Source organism: Trachinotus anak, unplaced genomic scaffold (assembly GCF_046630095.1).
Source record: "Trachinotus anak isolate AG129_WGS33_773 ecotype Australia unplaced genomic scaffold, CSIRO_AGI_Tana_v1 ptg000015l, whole genome shotgun sequence".
Taxonomy (NCBI): domain Eukaryota; kingdom Metazoa; phylum Chordata; class Actinopteri; order Carangiformes; family Carangidae; genus Trachinotus; species Trachinotus anak.
In genome coordinates, this window is record NW_027273866.1 from 16,651,477 (window position 1) to 16,675,163 (window position 23,687).

The 23,687-nt window shown below is 42.2% G+C and overlaps 1 protein-coding gene across 1 annotated transcript; it reads right to left on the bottom strand.

The window, feature by feature from the left end:
• Positions 1 to 18,484: 18,484 nt before the first annotated feature.
• On the bottom strand, positions 18,485 to 22,020 carry LOC139633381 (nuclear factor 7, brain-like). Its single transcript, XM_071499025.1, has 2 exons — positions 20,632 to 22,020; positions 18,485 to 20,522 (listed from the first exon to the last, which is right to left on the bottom strand). The coding sequence occupies exon 2, from the start codon at positions 20,503 to 20,505 to the stop codon at positions 19,111 to 19,113; it is 1,395 nt and encodes a 464-aa protein (XP_071355126.1). The 5' UTR covers positions 20,506 to 20,522; positions 20,632 to 22,020; the 3' UTR covers positions 18,485 to 19,110.
• Positions 22,021 to 23,687: the final 1,667 nt, after the last annotated feature.

Genomic DNA, 23,687 nt, shown 5'->3' on the forward strand with positions numbered 1-23,687 from the left:
TCCGCTCCAGTAAAGATTAAATTTTCAGCCTGGTAGAGAGGATGTGACATCCAGCAATAATCCCATCACAGGAGCTAACAACCGTGAGTGTGGGATATAATAATCTTACTGCTGTATCTCTCAGTTACACACAGACCTCTAAAATCTTCATCTGTATCAGACAGATCCCTCCTCTTGTTTTTCCTCTCAGCGTTTGGTTGCAGTGATTCACTCTGCCAGGGTTCAGCTCCCTGTAGATCCGCCCAGGCTGAGAATGTGGAGTGTAGTAATCGTCCTTATTTATAGAAGCGTTTGTTAAAACAGTACGATGGTGATGAGTCATAGCAGATGATGCTTTGGCAGTAAACTTCATGACGGGAGAACTTTATTTGTCAGCAGAGAAGATAGAGTCCACACCGGAAACAAGGCAGCGCTGCTCAAACAACGACCTGTTGTGGTCGAGTCAGAATCACATTAATGTTGTTTTTTCCACCACAAAAACTCTTCACACTTCAAAACTCAATTGCTGAAGATGTAACAAGATGTTGGTGCCACTTACTCTCTACTCAGTGGGTCAAAAGTCATACAGCCACACAATGTGGCAAAGTTGTGAAAAGTACAACATTATGCAGACGACAACCTGATGTTAATACTGGCGACAGGCTTGTTCTGATTTCCTGTTTTCTACTCAACTCATCTACATAACGTGGAGATAAAGCTGATCGTCACCTTCAACTTCTCACTAATAATCTACAATACAAAACAACACAACTGAAAACATAACTTTAATGACCTATTTCAACTTTAAGAACAACTGCATGGAAACAGACAGGAGGAAATAACAGTCAATTACAACTGAGTATGTAAACGATGAGCCCGGTGCAAACCTGCCTTGTGAGCCCAAGTTCATGAGAAACAAGAAAGAGACAGTCACTATGTAAATGTGCATAAATGACCCATCATGGTGCTGAAGCTGCAGAACAAGCTACACTCACTGTCCACTGAAAAATGATTATCTTTACATATTCTAGTATGAGATAATATCAAGAAATAGCTGCTATTTGTGTCCCCAACTAGCCTCCAGCCATGGACAAATTATAAGGCAATGGGCCCCTGACACAGACATGTAAAAGGCCCCCCACCCCTCCTGCATAGAGACAATGAAAAAGCTTGTCTCTTTGTGGTCATTTTGTGGTTGTTTGAGTTGTTGTGTGTCTCTTTGTGGTCATTTTTCATTTCTATGTAGCTGTGAACAGTGAACTCATACAGAGGCTCAGATACTCAAACCCAACTATTTATCACCTTCACAGTCTGGTAGGGGGTTGAGTGGCTCAGTCAGATCTGCCCACGTTAATAGACTGACCAGGGAGTGTAGCCTACAAGTGGATGTTCAGATCCCTGTCTTGAGTTGAACCTGCACAGACGCTCTGTGACCTACAGTACAAGCGACCAGCATGGATGGTTGAGTGAGAGAACATTACTTTGATAACGCAGAACAATGTTCACTTCTGGTCTGGTCTCCTAGCAACAGTGAACGCTTTCTTTTCTCAACCATGAACACCATGAATATTTCCTTAAACATAATCAAAGAGATTTAATGGACTGAAGTCAACAACACTGAAAAACAAGGCAGTTTAATGTCCAGGTGGATGACATCTGAAGTCAGTCTGAAGGATGCTCCTGAACACATCCCTGATCTGAGTGTGTGAGCAGCGTCAGGCGACTGTGCTGTGTGGCTGAATCATACTTTGATATGAGGTGAGTCAGCAGTCTGCTTTCAGGAAGTGCTCCCACTCCAAGCCTGACCTGCTCAGCTCCTGTCTGCAGACCAAAAATAACTTCACACACAAGAGCTCAGTGGAAGCAATTAGACTGGAAAATGTTTCATGGCAGGGACGAGATTTGGTCGTGATGACTGATGGGGCCGATTTGGACTGGGTCTGTTCCAGGCTGGGTCAGCTGGAGCAGATTAAACAACATAATGTGTGATATGTAAAGACATTTGATATCTGTGACCAATGATGTTGTCTAGTGGTTTAATTTACTCCTACATGAGGTTTATGCTCCTTCCTGACTGTCAAAGGTTAAAAGGTTTCAGATATTGAGAGGTGGAAATGGAAACACTGGTGCAGAGGCCTGGAAGTGCACGCATGAGCCTCCTCTACATGTTCATAAACACTTAGGCACTGCCCACAGGTGAGATGACACAGTGCAGTAAGCGGCTCCATCAGTGTCTTTACCTGCTCCATCAGTGTCATTCCTGCAGCCAGTCACAGTGGATCAGTCCAAGGCTGAATTTCTTTCCCAGTCTGACCCTGGAACCAATACTGGTCCGTCTTTACTGAGATGGAGAACCCTACAAACAGTAAGTATGTGAATTAAGCAGCTCATTAAAACAGCCGACCAACCAAATCAAACTGACAAAGAATATATTGACCAATAAAACAGCTGCTCTGCCAATCATCTGATCAAATCAAACAGCCAATTAAACACCTGAAAACCTACAAAAGACAAACAACCAATTAGACAGCAAATCAACACACAGTCAGTCAATGTATCAGTCAGTCAACCAGTCAATAAGACAGGCAGCCAATCAGTTTAAGTTACTGAGCTGTCTCGACTAAAGCTCCATAGTAACTGGATGTAACGTGTGAGCCACACTGTGACATTAACAGCTCAATGCAGAGACAGCCTGGTCTCTCTGGGTCCATCTGTGGGTCCACAGACTCTGAGGGGCCTGAAACTGGCAGCTCTGTCCGGGACCCTGGCTCTGGTGTGAAAACACACTGACTGAGAGTCACAGCTATGAGCCTCAGAGCAGTGACAGTGAGGAAACCAGAAGAATCAGGCTGAAAGTTTAAAACGCATCACGTCTGCTACGTTTACTCCTGGTGTCCACACTACCTCTGAGTTTTCAAGCCCCAAAAACAGAGACTTCTGGAACCTCTGCTGGACCTGTTTTAGTTTAAAAAGTCAGGGGTGGCAGTCACTCCCAGTCTGTTTGACATCACACTGATGTGTTACCCTCAGCCGTTGTCGGTCCAAGCAAAGAAATATCTGGTCTTACCTTTCGCCTCGTTCATAGTGTTTTCTGCAACTAAGCAACCAACTGCTTCCTGTTTACACAGGCATGCACATGCTCATTGTGTGGAATGGTCATGTGATATGTGTTTTCATGTGTGTTAGTGTGGACGGAGATTATTTTTTGTAGGGAGCTAAAACTCTGGTCTGAATGCCCCCCCCCCCCACCCCCCCCCACCCCCACCCCACCCTCCCCGTCTACAACTGTTTCACCAGGGTCAAAATGTCGTCCTGAGTGTCATTAACATATTTCATTTCCACCACACAAGAAAAACACAGTTTAATGGACTGAAATACACACAACACAACATCATGTTACACAACCTGTTCAACAAATCATCTCGTTAAAAAAAAAAAAAAAGCAGAGTGGCTTCTCTGTCTCCTCCAACATGGTGGCTGTCTGCTGCGCTGCAGTGAGCATGCTCAGAATGATCAGACTTCCTGCAACACCTCACACACTCACACACACACTCACACACACACATCACTCAGTTGCTTTCAGTTATTCACACCATTGTAGCAACATGAACACACACTGTTCATTCACACTCATACACCACTAAAGCTTCATTCACACACACACACACACACACACACACACACTCTGACAGATTTGACACCCACCACCCGTCGATACATTTTTACAGCCCTTCCTCCCTCCATGGGTGCTATCCCCGTCACTGTGGGGTGTGTGCGGCGCGGCAAAGTGCTAAAAAGCCGCCGTCTCTTCCCAGTAAACTTGGTGTCGTTGTTGTATGTTGTTGTGCAAATGTTTTGAGGGGAAGTTTGCCGACGCGGACGCATGGCGAGGTACAACAGTAGTCGGAGGGCAGCGGCGGGAGGGGCCTGGGACGCGCCGCAGGAAAGCGAAACGTGTCAGTCTGCAGGTCACAGGTCACGCCTCCCGCATGTCGCAGTTTGTCTTAATTACTTTCACATTTCCCAAAACTGTACCTCGCTTTCACTAAATATTAAAAACACACACACAAACACGTGGCATCATTCAGGCGCCATGTGTGTGTTTTCTCAGTCACAGGAAGAATGTTGTGATTGTTCCATCCAATCAGGAGCCACTGTCGCTCGTCTTCCTCCTCTGCCTCATCTGTTCATCAATGTGAAACTTCTCTGGTTCAGGCATCAGAACGAAAGAGGAACAAATATCTGGATGTAGCATAAACAGAAAACCCAAGGAGAGACTACGACTCCCAAGATGCATTTCACCCACAAACATCCAATCACAGAGCTTTAGATTCTGTCACATGCACAGCTGATTGATCGGGGCAGCCACAGATTCATGACACGTTGTGTTACAGCGCCACACACACAGGTTGATGCACATACACACAATGTGCTGTTTACTTGGCCACTTGGGAGCTTGTGTGTGTGTATGTGTGTGTGTGTGTGTGTGTGTGTGTGTGTGTGTAAATGAACTATCTCCTAATAAACATCTTATTTGTTTCCTGTTTGTCTGATGTGACAGTGCCCTCCTCGGCTCACTGCTGAAACTGCACTCACACACACACACACACACACACACACACCCGTCTGTACTAAGGATGAACTTGGTACAGTCCACTTGGCTCTGCAGGACTGACCCACAACACCCACCTCATCATGGAGGCAGCAGACGCTCCACCAGCTTTTTGGTTTTGTTTGTTAAAGTGAAAAACCTCCTGAGCCAATAAAGAGTCGGTTTGGGGACAGGTGATTTAAATCTGTATTAAAGGAGCAAGTTTAAGAGAAATGAAACACTTCAGGGGAAAATAAACCAGGAAAAGCTCTCAGATAAAGTTTTCAGAAGAGGTCACAAAATCAGGCAATCTGATTTCCTTGGGTTCCAGAGCCTCAGGGTCCTGATGCAAACCCTCTGTCCCCCATCACGTCCCAGAGAGTGGCCTGTGGGCTGGGTGACGCGATCGCCGAATGGTGAGGGCTCAGACCACAGAGGCATATATTCTCTGTGCAGACGAGTCCCTGGTTTGACAATCCCTGTCTCTCTGTCCCCACATTTCCTGTCTGTCTACACTGTCCTGTCAAGTAATAATAGTACGCCCAAAAACAATTACTACTGAAACTGTCAGCGAGTGGCCCAGTGGTTTATATGTGATGTTTTCAAGTAGTGCTGCACAATTAATCAAAGTATTATTGTAATATGGCCAACGTGACATATTTTACCTTTATTTACTTTTTAAATAAAGGTAAAATATGTCACGTTGTTGTGCATCGTTAGCACCAAGTGTTGTGGTGCTACAGGTCATCTTCTCCAGATTAAAGGGAACATGATTGTTTGGTACAAGACAATTTTTTTTTCAGTGAAAATGAAATTAAAAAACAACCATTCCAACTGAAATCACATATCACAACAACAAAATAATCACAATATGGTTTATGTTGCACACCACAAAGGTCAAAGGTGGAAGCACCTGAGCAGCAAGTCCCTGGTTTGACCCCCAGCAGCTGGACCCTCTGCAGCAGGCGCCTCCTCTCTCTTCACTGTCCAATCCAGTAAAGAGATTAAAATGTCCAGGTGACTAAATCATAAACACAGTACAGAGTAATTATCATTCAGGTGTCTCGTTCAGCCAGAGTGACTCACACTGAGGTCAACAGCAGAGAGAAATGTCTTTTTATTTCACTAACATGGTATAAAGGCTCATAAAGAAATCATTTGTCAACATCATTTTTCTCTTCCGAGGGTTTCAGCTCAGACTCGCAGCTGATTTAGTTATTTTTAAAGTATATTAATGAGTCGGTAACAAAAGGCCTCCTCAGGAGAAACAGCATTTTTCTCACGACATATGTTCCACCACAACACTTTGGAATAAATTACCAAACAGTCTTTATTTAATCATCTCGGAGACTGACGCCTCTCTGCGCTGTTGGTGGCAGCATCACGTCTCCACACCGGCGCTGTAAAAGGTGGCGGGATGAAAAATAACATCTGGGAAAATGTTCTTACTTTTACTGTAAGAAGGAACTCGTTACGGTTCCGTGTTTGAGAAAGTGACAGTTTGCTGTTTTTCCACTTTTATTTTTATTGTTGTGGCCACAGTTCAAACTGATTAAAAACAATGTGCACAATTTATTTAAATCCATAATGAGCTGCTCACTGCAAAAATGTGCATAAAAACAATAAAGTTATGTATTTTGTAAACAAGCTTGTCTAATACAAATTACATTTATACTAATTTGCAACTGTTACAATGAGGAAATGTGTGTGTTCTTTGTAATGTAATGAATCCGTGATGTGTTAAACCTGTTGTTGCTGTTGTGCTGTGGCTCCGGATTCAAATAAAACCAAAACCAGGATCTTTCCCCGACTGGAACCAAAGTGCTTTTGTTGCCTAAATCACGGACGGGATCAGGGTGTGAGTCCTGCTCTCTGTTTGTAGCTGCTCTGTGTCTCATTTCTTAATACTGCTTTTTTTTTTGTCTTTTTGTAGCCATGTGTTGTTTTGTGTCTCGTTTTGTGTCTTGTTGTGCATCACATTGTGGTCATTTTGTCATCAATACCTGTCGATGCCTGTCAACACAATCAGACTTCTTTTTACAGCCAGTCGCCCCCTGATGGTGAGTGGATAAAACGCAGCTTTAAGGCTCTGGCTTCACTTTTCAAATGTGTTGTCCTTTTCCTGGGCAACAAAGGCTCCAGCAGGTGGACCCTTCATGGCCCAACGTATCCAAAGATTCATTGCACAGCGGTGATAAAAATAATTTGGCAGCAAACACCACCACAGAGAGCCACAGGGTTCCAGCTCAGTTCAGCCGCTAACGGAGCAACAGCACCGCAGCGACAGGAGCTGCACTTTCCAACGCAACAGTAATGGCGGGCTGAGCTCGGGATGTTGTGTAGGCCAGACCGTCTCATTTAAGATCCTCAGTCTTAGAGCGGTGTCTAAGGTTACACTTCTACTGCACTAACTCTATCTGACAGCCGTAGTGACTAAGAAGTAATGTTTGTTTTGATGCTTTATGTGTATTCTTGTTGCAACAATTTTATACATCAACAAAAGTAGAATTTTAAATGCAGGATTTCTCCTCTAACAGTATTTATACAGTGAGATTCTGCTGCTCTCAGTGATCTGAATCTTCCTCTACCATGCAAAAAAGACGACCTTCACACTGTGTTTGTGTTTCCACTCACAAAACGGGAGTTTAACTCTTCACATGCTGGAGAGTATTCCAGTTTCTGCCTCTAAAACAACTCAGCCATCTGCACTGCAGGTCCACTGCTGCGTTGCCATGTTGGGGATAAAAACACAGTTTCTGACAGGCAGGTGTGGTGACCTGCAGAGCTGCACTTCAGGTAAAAGACAATGAACAGAGGCTACTACAGAGCTGTAAACTAACTCGACAGGTTTCATCACAGGATAAAATTTACCTGCGAGACGTGTCACCTTTTGCAGTACCTCTTCCATCTTGTCGTTCATCAACATATGTCAAAGGAAATGAAACATAAAAGCTGACAGCTCCTGCACCGCAGCATGACTGCAGGCGTCGACTCGTCAATATTTACATAGGACTCACCGGGGAATCAGCAAGCATGGAGGAGCAGGCATCATTGTCGCCCTGATATTCACAATAATGTGTGTGCGTGTGTGTTTGCATGCCCCAGGGTGAAGGGTTGGAAACTGTGTTTGCTGTAATTCAGAAACTTCAGGACTCATTATTGTTGTTGCCTCAAGGAGAAAATAATGAAGCAGCGCAGACAAACAAATACAACCCCACAGCACTGGACTGATATCAGGACGACACCTCCTGAGCACAATATGATCATCACAACATAATCGCTGCAGTTGCACAGATAATTAAAAAGAGTGCAATCAACAACTTGTCATTTCCTTTTATTTCCATTGTGATATATGTGCCAGATTCAAGATGTTCAGAAAAGCCCCTTCCACTCATCATATGGCACTTTTTTTAATAACAAATCTATTAACCTGAAAATCTCTGTCAGGTTATTGTCGCAGTATTATTTACAAATGTGTGTGAAGAGTTGTGAAAGTGCTTCTCAATTTGTATGTGTGGACTCACATGGAACAGGAAGCCGTAAATACATTTGTACATCACTATGATTAAAGTTTCGGCCACATGAATGGATGTAAATATAAATGTAAAACAAGGCAGGAAACATATATACACACAATATATAATATAAAATATATATATTCAAGTCATTTACATTTACAAATTACATTTACCAATATAATAAATTACATTTACAATTTACAATTTATAAATATAATAAATTACATTTACAATTACAAATGTACTTTTACAAATATTTTACATTCACTTTTTTGCATGCAAGTAAATGTCAGTGTAAATGTCTTTATGATGAGTGACAACACATATTTCACTGCAGGAGCTGAAGAAGCTGATGCCTGCTGCAGCAAAGGAAAACTATAAGTTTGAGAGAAAACAGACACCACCACTTAAACTTTCACATGCACAATGTAAACACATCAATATTAACACAACAGTGCTGAACCCTGCTGTCAGAGAGGCAGCATGTGAACCCCGAGGCTTTAGAAGAGGGTAACGTTCATATAGGCTTCACTCCACAGTCAGAAATCTGCTGATGATCCTGCTGCGTGTGCTGTGATCATCCTGCTGTGAATCATTTATCAATTTACAAACAGTGATGCACGTTTCACACAATCGCACAAAGCCCGAGGCTCCGACAGGCAACAGGATGGAGATAAAGAGTTGTTTTTCAAAATAAAATGGAACTGTATGTGAAATAATGACACATAGAGACAAATTGTGGGTTTTTACAGAATGATTGTTGCCTGCTGTGATTGTAGAGATGTTGAATTATGCTTTTTGTGGGTATAATGAATATTTAACTTAACAGTAAAGAATAAACAGCAGCAGCAGAGTGGATGTGAGGCTTTAATCAGCCTGTTATGAATGTTAGTGATTGTGTTGTGTTTAAGAAACAGACCTCCCACTGAAAACACACACACACACATACACACACAACATTGTGTGTTTACAGACAAACATTTGAGGAAAACATGATGTAAAATAATCATCATATGATTTATGAATTTGTGTGTATGTGTGTGTGTGCGTATGTGTTTACTTTTAGGTAAATGAAGGGATAAAGATGGGCTTTATTAAACTGTGCTGTTTCATATCAGCATGGTTCTACATATATTATGAACATTTTTATTTAGTCAGCGGGTTCAGAAATACAGTATGTGTATACATAAATATGATATAATAATATATCATAATAATAGAATAATAATGAAAAATAAATCACAAAATCTAAACTGAAATTTTGTCAATATCATGATTTATTTTACAAATTTGTTGTTATACTATAACGTCATCTTGTTGCTGACATTTGTCATGGACACATACATAATGACTTATACATGTGGAAGTGTTACCTTACTTTACATACGATACAAAATACAATTACAATATCTCAATTACATCAGAACCAAAAGTAATGAAAATATTGTTTTTTTATAAAGGGAAAAAAGGACGTTGAGAAGGGGAGGATTTTTAGCCATACTGTTCCTTTGCAGTAGGCTTGTTCTCTGTAATTGGTGAAATGTTCACAATTATCCTCTAAATATAGAATTTTGATTATTTATTTAATTTGCCTTTGTCATCATATTAAGGGTTTGTAATGAGCAGGAGGGTTCTCCAAGTTTAGATATGACTTAAGAAAACCAAAGAAGGCAATACTTTTCTTCAGTGTCACAGTAATCCAGTGAATGTTATCTGTACATCCATCAGGATCATGTTTGATAACTGCATACAGTAAATCATAAAATTACAATAACACTAAACACAATGAAATTCCAAAACTAATAACATAGGACATGCAAGTCTTAAATACATGATAATAAAATTGAATACACAAATCTCAGTTATTGAAATTTACAAATAAAAAAAAAATTTGATTATTTATTTTATAATTTACATTTATTTTATTTTATTGATTGAATTTTATGATTTTCCCTCAAGTTTAAATTTAAATAAAGAAAATTTACATTAAATTTCAATTTTTGTTTCAATAAAGATTATTGGAGATAGGGGGAGACTGAGTATGAGTAACGGATGAAACACACACACACACACACACACACACACACACACACACACACACACACACACACACACACACACACACACACACACTCACACACACACAAACAGCCAATTAAAGTTGTTTGTCAGAGAGGGAAAATAATTAGAGATGCCTTGTCACTGCTGTTGATGTTGCTGTTTGTTTAGGGATACTGGTGTGTGTGTGTGTGTGTGTGTGTGTGTGTGTGTGTGTGTGTGTGTGTGTGTGTGTGTCAGACAGTGATCATTAGCAGGCTGGGAACAAGTTGCTACAGTCCGTTATCAACAACGTGCGCACAGACACACACTAACACACACACACACACACACACACACACACACACACACACACACACACACACAGATTTCACCATACTTAATATTAATGAAAATGATGATGAAGAATATGATAAAGGAGAAACATGAACAACAAACACCAGCACATCCTAAAATGATCCAGTTCAACCAGGTAGAAGCAGAATGAAACCCCCACACTCCCCTACATATGTGTTACCATGGTTACCAAACCAACCTGCATGAATATGTGTTTCACTTATACACAGCGGGAGAGGTAGTAGTGATCGTTCATATCTTCTATTATAAAAATCCCAACAAGTCAATGATATCAATGATACAACTCATCGTCATGGTTACAATAGTAAACACCTGGTTAAGCTTATTGAAGTTTGGGTTGGTTTACTGGCTGCATTTAGGAAAACTTGGTTAAAGTCATGGCCTGAAACATGAAGCATCAGCAGTGAAGAGCTGAGAGCTGCAGTTCCTCTAATGACCACCAGAGTCTGGCTCCAGCAGGGAGTCAGTCCCATAGACTCCCATGTTAATGTCCGACTTTACAGCAGAAATACCACAACCACCACTCATTGTTACTGTTATTACCACTGTTATTTATTATCATTATTGATAACACCATTACCTATAGTATATACTCTCTTTTACCCTCTCTTCCCCCCTCCCCCCGTCGCAAAGTGCTGCTCTTTGTGGGAACAGTTTTCCTCTATAATAAACTCAGCTCTGACCCTGTGAAGAGCCTCGAGATGATGTAGATTATGATTTGGTGCTATACGCATAAAACTGAATTGAAATTAAATTGAAATAAACATGTTTACAGCCTGGTACAAAAACTGTTCTGGTCTCTAGAGATAATTTCCTCCTTCATGACACCTGTACGGCTGAATTTATACAACTCACCTTTTTACATTTTAGGACTAAAGTTATGGAGAATTGAGGGCGTGGCCTCTTTGACTGACAGGTGGGCGAGTATACGCTTGCTACAAACAAGCATGCAGCAAAGTCTCCACTCGACACCTCTTTGACCATTTTTGGATCAGCCAGGAGTTAGGGGCGGAGTCAGGCACTGCCAAGATGACGACAGTGGAGCAGATCAGTCTGTATATAAATAAAGTTTGTTATTATTTGTGTATTTCTGTATTTGGATTTCATGGGTCTGAAACCAAACCTATGACCCTGAGTCGAGTTCAAATGGAACCAAACAGATGAAAGTTCATTGGACCTGCCTGTCCACACCTTTCCACATCACCTGACTGCACCAGCCAACACCTGCACCTCATCTCTCCATAGACCTGCCCACAAACACGGACCGGCTCTGTCTCTCCTGCTCTGTCCTCGCCACACTCACCACATCGGCCTCACAACTTTCTCGCTGTGTGAACAACAACTTTTTGTGATGCAGCAACGTGTCTGTGCCGGGCCTGGAGAAGGATCTCCCTCTGTGCAGCCAGTGGGAAAGTGAGACTTCAGTGATTCCTAGTGGTGCAGTCAGAAACTCAGCCACAGAGTGTGGATGGAGGGCGCTTTAAAAATGAAAATAATGAGTGTCATATGAAAGGGGTGTGGAGGTCAGCTGACTCACCTCTGTTGTTTATTAAAGACTTCTTTCCCTCCTCAGACAGAACGATGAACCGTCATGAAAACGCTCCTCACTCTCTTGCCACTTGTCATCGTGTTTTCAAAATAAAGCTTCACCTGATGTTTCTCTCTGAAATCAGCATCCAGTGATTGGAGGAGTCAGCGAGGAGGCAGGTCATCGGTGAGGTTGAGTGACATCCCATGATGCCGAGCGGCGTGATGAGAAAACATGTTTGTTATGTGGAAGCTGGTGTGAATAAAGAACAGCCTCATTTACAGCGTGTGTGTGTGTGTGTGTGTGTGTGTGTGTGCAGTTTTATTTTACTGGTTTACATGTGTGTTTGAATTTGTGTGTTTGTGTATGAGTGTTTTATGATTGTTTACTCACCTCTGCTATCATACACAGACACAAACACACACACACACACACACAGACACACACACGTGTTGTTTGTCAGACAGTGTACACATATTACAGCATGTTTGCATGAGAGTCTGCATGTTTTCTTGCTTGCCAGCGTCTTTGTGTTTGCACGCTGATTACCCACCTCTGTGCCCACAATGCCCATGTTGTGTGTGTGTGTGTGTGTGTGAGTGTTGGTCTGTGTGTAGACCATCAGTCCACGGCCCAACACACACAGTAATAGAGCCCGCTGGGACACAAGCAAGTCTACAGTTTCTAGCTGTAAATTGACCTGTGTGTGTGTGTGTGTGTGTGTGTGTGTGTGTGTGTGTTGGGGGGGGAGAGTGATAATAACTGTTATCTTTCCCAGAGGCCCTTATCGTTTCACACACACACACACACACACACACGCCTTTATCCAAAGTAACACAGCAGCAGTAATAATTAGAGCGCTGAGTCGTGCTCAGGTCAGAGGGAGGGTCACTGACGCAGACAGATCATCAGTCTGAACACCATGTGCTCACAATGCACATCAAATACGGTGTAGTAGTAAATAAAATGTCCGATGAACAAGAAAGATTAAAGGCCCACACTGGTGTTTCTGCATGAAGGAGCAACATGTTTGTGCTGTGTCGGTGCTGAAGTCCAGGATCCAGTGTGCACTGTCAGCTCAATATGATATGATATGAACTTGAAGGCACAGTCTAGCTTCTGCCTCCAGGGGTCTCTCAGTCAAGTGCGGGATCATGGGAGTTGTAGTCTCCTCCTAGTCTGGATCCTTCAGTGTCAGTGGTTCAGGAGGTTTTGACCTGGAGCTGAATTCTCCACAGAGTCTCCTCCTCTCCACAACAAACAGATCAGCTGATCAGAACCAGTAAAAACACTGAATCAAACTGTTTCACAGTTAAAGTCAGTGATTGGTCGACACTCTTCAGTGACACAGGACGTCTCTGATTGGCTGGAGCTGAGCTGTCTAACTTTCCTCAGCTTGTTTCTCTGATAACTTCAGATCTAAAATCCTTCATCGGGTTCAGATGCGGAGCTGAAAACCACCAAGACTTCAAACTGGATCAAAGTCAATAAAACATTTCAACATTTCCATATTATATTATATTGATGTAAGTTCTTTATATATTTTAATTTATTCACACTTGTTTTTATTGTTTTCAGGTGCTATTTTAATGTCATTATCTCTGTAAAGCACTTTGAATTGTTTCTGATGGTGTGATTTAAATAAACTTGCCTTATAGCTTTTGAATTAATATTTTTTTAAGGTTATTTCTTCCATCCATTTTCTGCCTCTTATCTGGTCTAGATTGTATTCATGTAATGAATTACATTATTAGGGATTATTATTACATACCTCTGAGAAACAGGCCTACTGAAAGACAGTGATTTATTTCACTGGTAGCACTGTAACAGGTTTTAATAAAGCAGCCGTCGTCTCCTGGCTGAGTCTGGGAAAGTCTGTGAGATGTGGTCTGTTTTTATTCAATTATGCTCGCTGGTGTTTTTTAAAGTTATCTGGTTCCTCAGTGGTTCAAGCAGTTCACCAACACGCTGATGTTACAGTCAACACAAACTGTAGACAACCATCAGAGAGCAGCACTGTGTTACTTTGTGAAGAACTTTTATTTCAGAGTTGTTTACATGGAGTGTGCTATATAAATAAGTTGTGATCATTTTTTAGCAAAAAAAAGAAACAAAAAACAAAAAAGAACACAGAGTATGTGAGTTTTATTTTGATGGGGCGAAGCACTAAAAACATCCTCATCCTCATGTAGCTTCAGATATTCACATGGTTTCAGATTTATGTTGTTTTTTTAATCTAGTTTGATCAACATTAGTCAGAAACTGAAGAATCAGAATAAAAAACCTTCAGCTCCCTCCTCCTCACACCTCACCTTAAATGTGTGTGTGTGTGTGTGTGTGTGTTTGTGTGTGTGTGTGTGTGTGTGTGTGTGTTTAATTGCAGCAGCTCTCCTCGGTCCACGTCTGCAGGTTGTTGTTTAATTGGTGCTGGAGGCTGAGCTCGTTAACTCTGCTCTCATCTGCCTCCCAAACAGCCTCACACCAATTACTACTGCTCGCTCACCCTCTCTCTCTCTCTCTCTCTCTCTCTCTCGCTCCTTGTCATATTTTTTTTTTTCATATTGAAATATGTTTCACTGACATGACCGTAATTAAGTGTTGAGTATTTCCAAAGGTTTACAGTGTTAGAGTAATAATCTGAAATCCAACAAAACGTTGAGACAGCAAATGGTTTACAAGTCAGCGCAGCTGTACTCAGAAAGACACCACTCTGCTTTACTCGCTCATCTTTGGTTTTAGCACATTTTTATTACAATATTAAAATTGTGCATTGTCACCAGGGAAAATCTGAAAAGGTTCAGAAATAACTGAGGAGGACTCAGATGAGCCTCCGTCATCTGGAGAGGACACTGTTTAAACTGAAAAAAGTCAGAGGTTCGGACAGTTTGGGGACATGTCCACCCCGTCCTCAGTGGGTATTAAGTCTAGTGTATATAAAGCAAGGTACAGGGAACAATGGCTGACAGCTATTTTTTCCCCCTGAAATCCACCTGCCAGGCCAAATACTGGCTGCCCTACCTTCTGATCGGTGGAGGTTGAACAGCTTGAGACGAAGCTCTGCAGATGTTTCTCAGAGCTAAGAAACTCCACCTCCTCCGCAGGTGTGTATTAAAGCCATGGTTCAACATTCTTGGAAATACTCTCAGTCACTTTTCTGAGGGAGACGTTCACATGGGTATCACTCTCATGTCTCCAGTCCTCCTGCTCGTCTGTGCAGCAGGTTATTATGACCCATAGTTTGACTGACATCGTAACAACCACAGCTGACGTCTCTCTCTCTCTCTCTCTCTCTCTTTAAACCTTTCTTCTTCTTCTTGTTTGTCAGGACACCTCTTCTGTTCTCTTAAACGCACCCGCTCAAAAAAATGGGTGCATGGGTGTTTGAATGAGGCCCTCGGATGTTTGTGCTATTTAGCACCAAAACATGACTCAGTTCGCTTGTTTTATCAGAACAAATACCTGCCAACCAATCAGAAACTAGAATTCTCTGTGGCCATGGTCTAGCTAAAAGCAAGTCAGTCACAGTTCATTAATTTTGCTCTTATTTTGAAATTTAGGCTACAGTTCCAGTGTGTTGGATCATGTGATGGACTTGTGTAACCCTGTTTATGTTTCATTTTATTTCATTAATTTTGTGTGTGTGTGTGTGTGTGTGTGTGTGTGTGTGTGTGTGTGTGGTTAACAGAAAATGGTCACAGATTCCATATTTGAGTCGATGAGCAGTGTACTTCATCAACATTGTTTTAACCACTTTCTGCAGCGCCCCCTGGTGTGTGGAGGCCAGCATCTATAATTTGTTTAACCAAAACTAAGACCATTATCACACAAATGCAGGATTAAAATTTTTTATAAAATTCTTGTCTACAAATATGTAAAATTAAAAGTTTTAAATGCTGTAATGTTCTGTAATTAATAAAAGAATCCACCCACCTCCATAACGACCCACCTTCGATGAAAGCAGATGGCACCACCCGAGCCTCCCTTTCATCCAAGGGCATCTCATGGTGGCAGGGCAGCAGGAGGAACATCTCTCTACTGCTCCCGGGAGCTGATCCTACAATCTTTTCTTGTTCCACTTTGCATCTTTCCTTCTGAGCCACAACTTGAAACTCCCTTGCTTCCTTGGTCATAGGGAAGTTATAGTGATCTTCAATGGGAACTTCTCTGTTGACCCAGGTCAACTCTCTTGTCCCACTCACGCCCAGGTGTTAGGACAGACCACTCCTTTTGGCTGATGTTTTGTGTTCCTTGCCTGATGAAGTGTATCCACTGTCAGATGTTAACGGACTGGTCCTGTTCCCTTTAAATCCGTGTGCATCCAAATCCTCTGCAATCTAAGGCAGGACTCGGTCGTAACACCACTGATACTGTCCCTGGGTCAAAGCCACTGAAACAATGTGCCGCAAGTTGGGGTTCTGGGCATCACAAAGGTGGCTGTTCTCTTCTGAGCCATACCAGAGGTGGTCCTGTTGGTGACTCCCAGTTTGTCCACCTCCCTTGTTGCTGTTGGGTTACAGCTATGGTCTTATATGTTTCATCCTCCATCCTGGTCACTTCTTATACCACAAACTCTTTCCTTTCCCTCTTTGTGGCTCTTGACCTTATGCTGGGAGCTGTTCCCCACCTGTCCTCAGTCCTGCCTATTTCCTGGTACTAAAGTTTGTTGATTGCATGGTCAATTCCTTGCTCTGGCCTCCATCTGTGCCCTGTGCCTTGGCTTCCTGCATCAATAGATCAGTTGGGTCTCGAACTTAAACCCACCCCCACACCCCCACCCACCTATAGCCCAAGTTGAGCAATTTCAGTAGTAGCTGCTATGTGTTGTTTCCCAGCAGGTCTGCATTGGAGAGGCACAGAGGAACACCTAGCTATTAACAGATGTAGTTATTGGCTTTTGAGTCCATCTTCAGTACTGCTGTTGAGGAGACCTCACACAATTTTTACATCAACATCAAGCATTTCTCCGGGAGGTGGCTTCAGTCTATCCTCTCGAGACAGTCAGAGAGCTGCATCACAACAGAGGAACCCATGTGACTGTCTCAGACATCAGCAGTAAAGAGGCTCTGCCAACAGCGGGATCTTCTACCCAGAGAAAGAGATGTTGTCATTTCTGGCTCCTTTCCAGACTGAAATGCTACAAGACGTGGCTGGTTTAATTTTCATCCTTGCCAGCACTGATCCACTGCTCAGCAAAATTTCCAAGGCTGCTGTGAACAAGATGAGTGACATCAAGCAACCCATCGCCTTTATCAAGCGACTACGTAGCAGACATAGAAGCTGCTGAAGTAGGTAGATATGAATTTCTGGATGCAGGGTGGTATGTGACAGAAATTGAGAATGAAGTTCAGGAGCTGGTGGGGGACAGAGCCAAAGGCTTTTGTCAAATCCAGCCAGACTACATGGAGATTTCATTTCTTGCAGTCGGGCCATCTGGATTTGCAAATGCCCTGGTGAACCAAAGGGACTGTTCTTATTGCTGTTGTTCTTTGAGGTGATTCTGCAGTTCCTGCGTACTGCTCACAAGCTTCGAAAATTTCTTCTTCTCCAGCAGATTTCAGGCATACTTGAAGGTCTTAGGAGAAACTTACTCGTGCCTTCTCTTTCCCTGATCCTGCATTTTATGGATCCATGCTGCTCTCTTCATATTTCCATGCCTGGATTTTAAATGGTTCCAGCCAACCTTCAGATCCTGCTTCTCCTCTTCCTCAACCCTCCTCCTTGCTTTCCAGACCAGTCATTTTTCCTTCAACAACTTAAGGATTTCTCTCCTGCCATTCTTTCTGCTTGGGATGTTCTATTTCTGGGGCATCTATCAAAATCTCACCTTTTCTTCTCCAAAGACAATGTCATCAAAGAGGTGGAGTTTGAATTCTGTTTTATGATGTACCATCATGGTAGTCATCAGAGGCCATATGGAGAAAAAAGGAAGAGATTTTCTTGTATCAACAAACAAGGATGTGGTGACTCTTGAAATAGAGAATAAATATCTGTTCTGAAAATGTCTATCCCAACCCTCATTTGAAAGCCAAAGGAAATTAGTCTGTGGCTACTTTTCATTTTTTAGTAAGAAACACTGTCTCCATCCCAAAATAGCAGCTGTGTAAAAGCAGCCACTCAATACATACAGATAACTCGCTGCAACCCAAACTCTTTTGTGTAGCAGTGAAGTTAAGAAGACAACCTTTAGTCGTCTCCAGACTCTCCAGAGCCGCTCTGTTCCTCTTTGAAGAAAACAAGGATTAAATGAGGTCTAATATGAACCATGTCCAGCTCCACTGGTCCAGTCCAACACGTGGTGACAACACAACAGGAGTGGTCAATAACAACATGACTGGTAGGTCCAACTGTAGAGTGTCGTCACTTTTTATATGAACTATTGTGTATTTGTTTTTCTGTAACTGTCACAGAAACAGGAGACGTTTAAACATGAAGCAGAAAAACAGAACATGACACCAAGTCAAGACGATATTTTATTATGTTGACGAAAAACAGGAATGAATGTACATTCAGCATTTATGATGAACTGACATGTTTACACTGAAATCAGCAGTTGTTGTTGTTGCTGCTGTTGTAGAGGATGTTGAATGAATGAAAACACTTTTACAGAAAGAATCATCTTGGCTTCATCACATCAGAGAAAATTGTTCATATATTTGAAACTTTATCATCTGGATCAGAATTGAAAATAAAGTTTGTTGAGCTGATCAAACAGGCAGTTGATCAATGTGATTTCTTAATTTGGATCTCCATCAGTTTGCTGGTGTTCATGGCTCCACACAAAGTCACAACAGTAAAATACTTAACAATAATGTAAAATAACTCAGTATCAATAAAAACAAAACAAATCTAAAGATCAGAAAATGAGTGAAATTATTTTACACCTATGAAAAGGTCGACAACAGAAAGAAAAAGCAGAAGAAGAAAAAGGAAATAAAAAGCAGTGAGAAGTAAAAGAGAAATAAATGAAGCTTTGGAATAATGAGACAGCAGGAGGACAGGTGCAGTTTAACTGGTTCAATTCACTGACTTTTCCCTTTAAGAAATAAACCACATTATAAATATAATCATCCTCTTTATCTCTAACTGCTCTGTTCCACTGTCACAGAGACCTTCAGAGGAAACATCTTCACTGGGAGGAAACCCTGAGTGTAAATGTATGGAAACATCTTCTCAGTGAAAGTGTGTGTGAAGGTGTGTATGTGTGTGTTAGTATCAGGATCAGAGAACGACAGTTTTCCTCTGTTCCAGTCCAGATTCACTCTGATCCTCTGGAGCTTCTTCTTCACTCGGAGAACAGTGTCTGGATCTGATGGTGACAATGCTGAATATTCATCTCTATAGAATCCTATTCTCCATAATCCAGACCCTATGTTGTCTTCCTTCCTCTTCACAGACTCTGCTAACACACCCAGTATCCAGCCTGTATTGTCTCCAACCTCAACATCCCAGCTGTGAGTCCCTGAGTTAAAACCCTCAGAGCCCAGGACAGACCAGTAAGAATCAATCCTCTCTGGATTGTCAGGAAGCTGCTGTTTCTCTCCTCGTCTCACACTGGTCAGATCTTCAGACAGGATGAGATCTGGATGAGCAGTGTTTGGGTCCAGAACCACAGGACTGTAGGAGACCATGTCCTTCATCTTGCTCCAGATGTTGAAGGTCAGGTTGCCCAGGTGTTTGGCCTGGTCTATCAGAGCTCCTGAGCCCAGCTGGGGATCATCCAGCAGGGGGCGCTGCTGGACTCTGTCCACTGCAGCCTTGTAGTTGAGCAGGAATGAGACGTCTTCAGCTCTCAGCTCGTCCTCTGTGGCTCTGACTGTGTCTGAAAGAGCTGCTATCTCTCTGCTCAGAGCCTCCATCTTCTCCTTCATCATCTGACTCTTCTGCTCCTCTTCCTCCCTCAGTGCAGCCATCCTGGCCTCCTCTTCCTCTTCTAGAAACTGGTGAAGCTTCTTAAACTGCTCCTTAATCTGCCTCTCTGTGTGTCGGGCCTGGACCTTAATGTGTTCTGCTGTTTGATCCAACTTCATTTTAACTTGTTTGAAACCCTTTAACTTCTCCTTTAAGGGCTCCAGAGTTTCCTGAAGTTCCTTCTTGTGTTGTCGAGCAGCTTCATCGATGGGTCTGAATCTGTGCTTGGTGTGTTTTTCTGAATCTCTGCAGATATGACACACTGGCTGCTGATGGTCCAGACAGAAGAGTTTGAGTTTCTCAGAGTGCAGACTGCAGAGAGCCTCTGAAGATCTCTGATCTCTCTCCTGTAAGAAGGACTCACACAGGTTCTTTAACACCAGGTTACGAGGTGGATCAAACTTTGAAGGTCTCTTACAATCTGGACACAGTCGTTGTGGTTCCTCTCTCCACCAGCTCTTCAGACAGTCTTTACAGAAGCTGTGGCTACATGACAGAACAACAGGATCTCTAAAGACCTCACGACAGACCGGACAGCAGAGATCCTCCTCTGATCTGGAAGCCATTTAGTCTGTGAGTGAAGCTGAAAACACAGCAGACAGAAAGTCCAGTCAGTCATGGCTCCCCTCCCCCCTCTACTGACTTCACTGAAGTTCACTTTGACTCTGAGTCCTGGTTTTGGTCAAACTCACCTTCAGTGTGTGGAGCGTCAGCAGGTTGAAGCAGCAGTGTTGTAGTTTTCCTCTTGTCTCTCCTGTAGCTGGACTCACTCACAGGAAGTTGTTGGTTTGGTCTGAAGGTGAATCTGATCGTCTCTTCTTCACTCTGTGTCTCTTTAGTGAACAGGAACAAACTGTTTCCTGGTTTGTCTAAAGCGAGTGAGGTGAGCGGTGGAACGTGAGATACTGACAGTGTTCAACAGGATGTTGCAGCAGCTCTGTTTCAGTTCAGATGCAGCTGTGGAGCAGTTTCATGATAAGTCATTGAAATCCCCAGAAGGTTGTCAGAAAGGTCGACCGCGGGGCTGCGGAGTTACTATATATTTGGTAGATTATTGAACCTGAATTATCTGTTCTTTACACTGTTTTTAATAGAACATATAAGACAACAAAATGAACAGGATCCAGTATCAGAGCAGCTGCCTGGTCCTCGAAATTGAATAACTTAAACCTCCTTCAGCAGCAATAACCTCAAACAGTGCTCCTCATCTCCAACAGGTCTGTGTGAAAACATGGTCCAGTTTTAAAGTGTATCTGATATTCAGCATTGACTAACAGTCCTCCACAGTCTGTATCAGTTGTCTCTGTCTCTGTTACACTGCAGCAGAGTTCAACAACTGACCAAAGATCAGAAACAGGTTTTTTTTTTTTTTTAAACAAGTTTTATTTTGAAGGACACCGCAGGAAGTGTTTCCTGATATTTGTGCTGTGATCACTGGAGGGTGAAAGTGACAGTAGAAACAATAAAACATTAATTATTTGAAGGAAAAGAGACACTTTCTTTTACAGTCTCCTTGCACTTATTAAATAGATGTTGCACTTACACCAAGGTTTCCCACTGCAGCTTCACTCATGTCCCTCACCTGCAAGTTGCTTTGGATAAAAGCATCTGCCAAATGACTGAATGTAAATGTAATGCAATGTAAAGCTAAGAAGATGACCTTTGACCTGACTTTCTGTGTAGTGTAGTTATTGCCCACCTGACTGAGTCGGTTCCTCTCTCACCATCATTTTACTATGACAGTTGTTTTTTTCAGTCTTCAGCCTTTTTGATCATCAGCTTTGTAAGGATATAATTCATGGTTTGACTGGAATTACCGAGCAGATGTAAAACTGTTACACTCAACTTTGACCAAAAAGCTGACTGGTCCTTCATGAGTGTCTCTTTTTTACATATGTAAATATGAAAGTAAAATGTTAGAATTTGTATTTATTTATTATTTTATCTTTATTTTCTCTTTGATCTAAAGGACCAATAAAAAGCGTTTTACTTCAGAGCAAAGAGCATCTTTGAAATATTCTCATAGATGTTTTGAAATATGACAAGGTGCTGATTTTCCTGGGCTGAGGACAGACGGCGGCTGGAAGCTCCAGGATCCCTGATGATGTTTTTGTGTCGGAGGAAAAGTGCGACAACACACCAGCAGGCCGACCCAAACTGTCGTATCATTGCACAAACAGCTTGTACACATTCTGTCTGTGTGTGTGTGTGTGTGTGTGTGTTTCAACACAGCCGTCACACACTCACACTCACTTTCTCCTGCAGACCCACATGAGAGGGAGATGCTGCTCTTGAGCTTGTCGTTACATTGAGAACCCATTAACATCTCTCTCTCTCTCTCTCTCTCTCTCTGTCATTTTTGTCTCTCACTCGCTCACTGTCTCCTACACAAAGACACACAACCTCCGAACAGAGAGAGATGTTTGGGAGTTTTGCTGTCACACTGGTTGTTCCTGCTTGTAGCCTCCATGACGTCACCCACAGGTTTCTGAAGAGCGGTTTTCAGGGAGCTGCTCCTCCGTCGCCATCTTGGCAGCGCCTGACTGCAGCTAACTCCCAGCTAACTCCCAGCTAATCCAAAAATACTCAGAGAGATGCATACAAGTGCATGACTGTGGCACGCATACGCTCCTGTTAGCATCCTTAGCACAGCTGGGCATCTTCCTCAAAGGCTAACCCAAGGCTAGTTCATCTACCGGCTAATTTGCTAGCTCAGGAGCTAAGCTAACAAGCAAAATATGGGGAGCAGACACTGATGCTTGCTAATGAAACAAATAAAATAACACTAATAACACCCACCTCATGAAACAGGAGCAAAAAGCAACAACACAAGGTTATTATCAATACATCTTTTCCCAGCTCAGTGGGAACTATAAAAGAATGTAGAATACTAAGTAAAAAGGCAATTACAGCATGTAAACACACAAAATACCAACTATAACTTTAACTTAACATGTCTGTCATTCTTACTCTGTCTCTATCTCTTTCCTTGTCTCTTTTATTTATTTATTCATCTACATGTTTCCATTTTCATATCTCACTATTCTGTCTCCCTCTCTCTCCTTCTCCCTCTCTCTCTCTCTCCCTCTCTCTCCCTCTCCCTCTCTTATTATCCTGCTGGTTGAGAGTGTGTGGGCAGATTACAGCCTTTTCAATGAAATCCTCCTCTCAATAGGAAGGTACAGCTGTGAGTGTGTGTGTGTGTGTGTGTGTGTTATTGAGTGTTTGCACGTGTCTCACTTAGCATGTGTGTGGGTTGTACATCCTCTCCTGTGTGTGTGTGTGTGTGTGTGTGTGTGTGTGTGTGTGTGTGTGTGTGTGTGTGTGTGTGTGTGTGTAGCGGTGGAGTGAAGCGACCCATTAGTGAACACTTGATTGACAGACTCAAGGACAGAGTGTGCTACAGCTCAGCTTCATTAGCACAGGTGTTGGAGTGTGTGTAACAGTGTGTGTGTGAAGTGTGTTTGTACATCGTCAGTGTCTATCTATCTATCTATCCATCTATCTATCTATCTATCTATCTATCTATCTATCCATCTATCTATCTATCCATCTATCTATCTATCATCTATCTATCTATCCATCTATCCATCTATCTTTCTATCTATCTATCTATCCATCTATTTTTCTATTTATCTATCCATCTATCTATCCATCTATCTATCTTTCTATCCATCTTTCTATCTTTCTATCCATCTTTCTATCTATCTATCTAATGTAAATGCTCTATTATAACCAAAGACAACAT